The 7048-nt window shown below is 40.3% G+C and overlaps 1 protein-coding gene across 1 annotated transcript; it reads right to left on the bottom strand.

Annotated features, from left to right (window-relative positions):
- Nucleotides 1-77: 77 nt before the first annotated feature.
- Nucleotides 78-6689, bottom strand: dio2 (iodothyronine deiodinase 2). Its single transcript, XM_008400156.2, has 2 exons — nt 6210-6689; nt 78-2120 (listed from the first exon to the last, which is right to left on the bottom strand). The coding sequence occupies exons 1-2, from the start codon at nt 6432-6434 to the stop codon at nt 1545-1547; spliced, it is 801 nt and encodes a 266-aa protein (XP_008398378.2). The 5' UTR covers nt 6435-6689; the 3' UTR covers nt 78-1544.
- Between the last annotated feature and the right edge of the window lie 359 nt (nt 6690-7048).

Below are 7048 nucleotides of genomic sequence, written 5' to 3'. Positions count from 1 at the left end.
CTTTTGAAGTTATTCTAAAGAACTTATGTTAAACTTTATATTTGATGTCCATCATCTAAATACTATGGCATTTTGGGTTACTTGGCAGAAAATACAAGCAGTAAATTTCCCACCATGTTAATAAACTGAAAAACCTGCTTCTGTTCACTTTTTGAGTAAATCTTTATATCTGTTGCTGCTGTTTTCTTCCTAATTTCCCCTTTACTGGACAATAAAAGCTCTTTTTATTCTATTCTGACTTTCATGCATGCTCAAAACCCTCCATGACTTACTGTGATCCATTCTTCTCTAACGGGGAGCACACTGACTTCTTCATGCTTGCCTGACTTCACCAATACCCTGTAAAGATCACCTACTTTTAGACGGATTTGTGTGTCGCAGCAGTGTCTTCATCCACTGTTGAAATGTTACAAAGCGGTAAGTCAGATCTACCTTAATGTAATGCTGTTATTCCAAAATTCAACCAAATCTCTTTCCAAACCCCCAGCAATAATTCAAAAGACAAATAATTTAAAAAGAGTCCCTTTTATCAAATAAAAATGTGGAACAACCTATAACTGATGAGTAAACGTACCAAAAGCTTTTGTCATACCTAAATAATGCCAATTACAAGCAGCTTTTTTTAAGGTGATCCTCATAATCTATTCTAGTCCAAATGTAATGATCAGCATTGAGGTATTTCAAAAGCCTGAACTTTCTGCATAATTCAACCTGTGGAAACAGGAAGTTTAAAAATCACAAAATCTCTCTCCAAAACAGCGAGGCAGATAGAAGTTTTTCTAAATGTTAGTGAACACGGCAAAGCTTCATGTCAGCTGGAGGAAAGTTTTAATTGCCAGATAAGATTAAAGCTGGGCTTTATGTTTTAGTTCAGCAAGCATAGACTGAAACCAGAAAGCACATAATTGCTACCCTGAATCCCTGAGTTGGTATTAAAGTAGTGGAACTGGGAAATAAGATACAGACAAACCATGAAGACCTGTGGCCCTAAAATAGATTATTTTTTAACCAATGGAATAATGTCCTCTGCATGCAGTTACTGTAAGAAGGAACTCCATTTAAAATAACAATGGAATGAAAAGTAAAAGCCACACTGAGTCAAATTTCTACCACATTAAATCTATTTTGGTTTCATATCAAAACATGAATGAGAACAATGCTGTAGCATGTCCTGCATGGAAAACCAAGAAGGTAAAGGTGCAGATAAAAGTTAACTTGTTGGAATAGTGCAAAAAACATCTAATAAAGATGTAAAAAATATACAATCCTTCTAAAAATAATCACAAAATCTTTTTTTAAATATTTTCAAATTCGGAAATTTGTGTTTTTCTTCTTCAGAACATGTTTTTCAGCAGCAAATCGGTACAAACGCGGACAAAACACACTTGGTGTGTATGAAAACAAAAAAGTGCTCTGCAGTTCCAGAAAATAGTTGTTTAGAGCCCAATGGCTGACATCTTTATAACAAACCTTTTTCAGTTTTACCTTATACAAAGCCACGAGGCTCTGTGTTCATGTGTCCTCTGTCATGTCATTCATAACTCCTACCGTCTGCCGTAACTCTGTTCCAGCCACTGCCTCACATCCTTCAGGTTGTAGAAAAATGGTCCCTTTCCTCCCAGGTAGGCGATCTTCCTTTGGTGCACTATGCAGACCCGTTCATTTGCCACCCCGTAAGCTACGTTGGCATTGTTATCCATGCAGTCGGCCACTAGCTGGCACTGTGGCGGTAGGGAAAAGTGATCGATGAGTTGGCGTGCAGCTCCCATTCTCTCCTCAAGGTTCTGATGTTTCCGGAAACTGAAAGAACATTGCCCCATGGGAGGGGCCACCCAGCCATCGGAAGGATGGGCCTCATCAATATAGACCAACAGGAAATCAGCCACGTCGCTGAAGTCCTCCACGAGCTGCCGGAAGGCAGGCAAGTGGCTGATGAATGGGGGTCAGGTGGCCGAGCCAAAGTTCACCACCAGAGGGCGATCTGTTGACTCAAAATCCAGAAGGCGACATTCACCTCCAGTCTGGATCCTTGACCCACATGGGACAACAGTGCTGCTCCACCGAGGTCCATCGGGAACCTTCACCACCTTGGAGTTTGGTGCCTCACAGCCAAGTTTCACCTGAGGAGGTACAAATGCTAACATTTATTTCTTATAGACAACAATCTCTGATTCACTCATATTCTGTGTGATCATAGGTCTGTATTACACTTACACAATTTCACTGCAGTGCTTTGAACACTGTTTAGGTCTTACCTGTGTCGCGGGTTGGAGTTTCTTTCTCTCAACAATTAATAAAGCTCCACGATGTTCTGTGATTGGGTGGTTAACTTTCTATATATTAACCGTTTATTTGTCGACACAGTATGTATTTTCACGCCAATACGTTGACACACATGACATCTGCAAAGCCTGAGCATTTTAAGTCAGAATCATAGACAAACACATGGAAAATGGAAAAAGGAACTGCCTGCAGGTCAGAGTTGTTCTCTGCATCAAGTGAATTTCAGTGTCTTGTTCCTAAATGATGCCAGGAAGAAGCCAGCCATGGATTAAGGGATCAAGGGCTAATCTACCTTAATGGGTTAATTGGCTTGGTCTTTAGTTGAGAAGAAGCTGAACTAAAATATGAATCAGTGGAATTAATAGTGCAATTAGCTATTGTTATGAGATATGGATCATGACAATAGAAACAAGATCCCGGATACAGGAAGATAAAATGATGTTCCTCTGAAGGGTGACTGGGCTTTGCCTTACAACAACAATGTCTTGTTTCAGGCCACCATTGCCAGTGTTGGTTATGTTTTAGACATTTAGTTCATCACATCTAAAATGGTTCAATAACAGGCCTCTGCAGAACTTGATGAAATGCTGAAGAAATAATTTGGCCATTCCCAACACCTGTGTTGGTACAGGCAATGATCTAAAGCATGTTGGACAAGGAGCTTTGACGACTCAAGTTGAACATTCCTGCTTTAGAGCTGAAATTAGAAGCTCCTCCAAAGGTGTTAGCAGAGGTGGTGCAAGTATGTCCCACTGGGTGGGTCGAGCCAGCACTTATTTGAGGAACTATAACTCTTTGTGACATCAGGATTCATTGGGATCCACCCCAATGAGCTGGGTTTACCTGCTGGGCCTATTACGGCTATGATCTGATCTTTATTTAGAGGAAGAGAATGAGTGGTTGGATGGACAGACGGACTGTACTCCTGTAGGTTTTATGAAGGTATTTAACATTCAATAAAAAAGTCAGTCAATTCCGGAAAGGAATTTATTTGAGAATGGCTTAAACAGACCTTCGTGGGAAAATCTGTACAAAGAAACCACAATGTATGGAAGCTGAGATGAGAAAAAAACTGCTGCAATCAGAAGGGATGGAAATTAGACCAGTGGAAACTATGACGTTGATTTGATGTATCCAGATGTGAGATCCTCCACTGAGGCAGAAAAAGCACATGGACTGTGTTTGTATAGCGGTTTCCACTGCCAAAAAGGTGCCGGGCTTCATTGTGCCATGGCTAGATGTTCATAGAAAAAATAATAATTATCTGCTAAGTACTAGTTCCACTGTCAGATTATTTTTCCCATAAGTAAAATACCCTGCCAGCGGAAGTAGTACTTTTATCAGTATTAACCAATTATTGTCCAGTTATTGTCTAAAGCAGGCTTATATCTTACTGAAAATGTATTTGTAATTTAGACTTATTTCAATGTGCTATGATATTTGCACTGGAGACTAGACCAAAAATACTTGGTAAGATTTTGTGTTTTTGCAGAGAGCTCAGATTAAACTAAAATTCTTTAAGGAATGTTTTTCGTGACTGTTTTGGTCCACAGAGAAGGATGTGTTAAAGTTGGCTGCTTTAAATAAATAAAAAAAAAGGTTCAGCACTTGTGTTTACAATATAATTCCAGATGTGGCATTCCATGATCTGGAAGTGCTAAAAGGTTAAATGGGCTTTATGGTGTTAGTGGATTAACTGGAAAGGGCTTCATACAAATAAAAAACCTAACACCTTTAAAATATGCTAAGGGTAAGTTTTAAGATGTATCCTGCTTGAGAATATTTGGATTCATGGCAATGATTAAGAGTTCAAACTTAATCTGTCATTATGACAAACAATACTGATGCTTACAGAGTAGTGACATGTTGTTTGGTCTGTTAATCACACAACATGTGATTAACAGACCTTGTTGTGAGTGTTTCAAAGTTGAGAAACTGATTGAAATACCCATATTACAGTTCCTTGCAAAAAGTGTTTATTAACATCCAAGCCAGGTTGCTCCTAACATTACAGGCTCAAAAGATTCTCAATGTTCTCATTCCATAGAACACCATGTTCAGGCTAAAGTTCAGTTCAAACAGAGTGGAATGAACTGGACTGGACACAGAAATGGATCGTCGTTTATATGTGATAAATGCTTTCTTTTTGTATTATGGGTATGAATCTGTTCTTGGTTAAGAAAAAATGTTGCATATACAGTCCGTTTTCAATACTTTGTCATGCCACAATCACAAATTTTAGTGGATTTTCATAGAAATGCATGTGCTAGATCAGCACAAAGGTAGCACATAATTGGATTCATAACTTTTAATTCAACATCTTAAAAGTTTGACATGGACTTGTATACGGTGCCCCAACATAAAATCCACCGCAAATAATTCCCTAGTCTAATTAGAAAATAGAGTCCACCTGTATGTAATTTCATCTCAGTTAAAATCCAGCTGTTTTGTGAAGTTTGCCAGAGAACAATGCCATAAAAATAAAGGAACACGTCAGATATGTCAAAATAAAGACGTGAAGAAGATTAAAGGAGGTTTAGGTAATAAAATACATCAAGCTTTGAGCATCTGTCATAGCTTTGAGTCATGCCAAGCCATTCCTTCAAGAGTGGTATAAGATGGCTTGTTTGCAGTTCGCCACATGCCATGTGGAACGCCACAAATATGTGCAAGAACGTGGTCTGGTCAGCGGAGATGAAAACTGAACTACCTGGCCAACATGCAAAATGCTGTCTGGCAGAAATCTCCAGGATGAAACATGGTGGTGGCAGCATCATGCTGTTTGGATGCTGAGGACAGGCATTGGCAGGAACATGGATGAAGTTAGAGACTGCAAAATTGGATGTAGGAGTGAAATTTTATCGTTGCGCAGAACAAAGACCCAAAACACTCATTGAGCTACAGGGAGATAATTAGGATGAGAGCTGCACAGTATCACAGTCATCAGTGTGTGTAATCGCCCAGCTGCAAAGGACCGCTAGGACCCAAAATTTAGGAAGATACTATACTTAAAGCACCAGACATTCATGTCCAGCATATTACTATTATATCTGAGCAGTTGAGTGAACTTTAACTGTGCCTGATACCCATATCTGATGCAGTCATATTTAATAAATTTGAATATTTAAAAGTTCATTTACTAGTACCTCAATTCACTAAGTGAAACACTTACTGGCTAACATACGTTAGTCAGTATGTTGTTAATCTATAATCACTAGATTAACAACATACTGACTAATGTTTTCAAGCCATGTTTATCCATGATAATTATGACTTCTGATAAAACAAATGGTAACATTAAGATTAGAATATTGCGTCAGCCCAATAAAAACATAACTAGTAGAGAAATGTGGGCTTCATTTCACTTTTAATCTTACAAACGAGCCTCATTGCAATGCATTTTTTAGATAATAAAATAATAAAACTAATGCTGAATTGTTTGTCTTTAGTTTCTTTAGAATGCAGAGTACAAAAAGCAGGAAGCAATAATTACACAGACATATCACAAATAATTAGGTTAATTAGCAGAAGGTCTACAACATGAGGAAGAGATTAAGATGAACTTTTTACCACATAAAATTCAAATTTGTAGATTTTATCAGAATACAAAACTACTAAGGCTCTTGGTGAGGAAACGATGTTCCATGTGACTGCACTGGAAAACGCAGATTAAAATCAGCATAGTGAAACAAAATCTTTAACCGTTCAATAAAAAAAATATCGGATCATCTTATCAGGATGACTCATAATATTAATTCTAAAAAAAAACAAAAAACTTTACACTTTGTGCAAGAACTGAAATTTACGCGGCGCTGTGTCGCTACCCCAAACCTGAAGGCTGAAACAACGAGCGGAGTGCAGCACCACAGAGAGCGGTCCGGTCCGGTCCGGTCCGGTCCGGTCCGGACTCGGGTCAGGAGTCTTACCTGTTTGTAGGCGTCCAGCAGGAAGCCGTTCCAGATGGAGCGCAGCCCCTCGGATGTCAGCATGCGGCGCCACTCTCCGCAGCCGGCGGAGCGCGACCGGCTCAGTAGCGCCACGACGCGCTTCACCAGCACCACGGAGTCGTACAGAGCCAGAAAGAGACAGTTGGAGAAGAAGCCGGGCAAGATCTGGAGTGTGACGAGCAGGTCTTCACTCGCACTTCCCATTTTCTCTTTTTGACGGTTCAGTGGAGAGGCTGAAGACCGCGGCTCTGATCTGCTGCCCTCATAGTGTCGGATCTGCGCCAGACTTTGCGCCAGAACCTCTCTGATATCCAGCACCTCCCTGGAAAGGATGGACTCTGTAGTTAATGTTGAGCCCCACGGCTTATCTTTGCTGAATGATCCTGACGTCAGATTCGGCGCAGACCTCCAGTCTCCTCCTTTCTCTCCTCCCTCAGAGGCGTCCAGACTTACTGGATCAAACCACAGATTTCCTTCCTTTGTCCACTTTGTCCAAACACCGAAGAAAAGATCTCATAAAAGAGGGTCTCCATGTTCCTAATCTAATTTTGTGGGCACCCCCCTAACAGGGTCGCAGTGGAGAAATGTGACGGCCTTTTGTTAATTAAAGTTTTTGATCTGCAGCCATCTGCAGTTTGGACAGTTTGGTCCCAGCTTTTCCCGTCTACAAGGTGTCCTTTGGGGACAAAACATTCATTGTCACGGATGCTTGCAAGTCTGAGGATTGTATAACCTGTATGACCCTGTAGCAGAGACCACCTAGTGATTGGCAACCAACAAGCAGTCGAATGGGGGCACCTGATAAAGGCTGGAGAATG

This window comes from Poecilia reticulata, linkage group LG22, assembly GCF_000633615.1.
Source record: "Poecilia reticulata strain Guanapo linkage group LG22, Guppy_female_1.0+MT, whole genome shotgun sequence".
NCBI classification, from domain to species: domain Eukaryota; kingdom Metazoa; phylum Chordata; class Actinopteri; order Cyprinodontiformes; family Poeciliidae; genus Poecilia; species Poecilia reticulata.
This window is presented reverse-complemented; position numbering and strand designations above follow the sequence as displayed.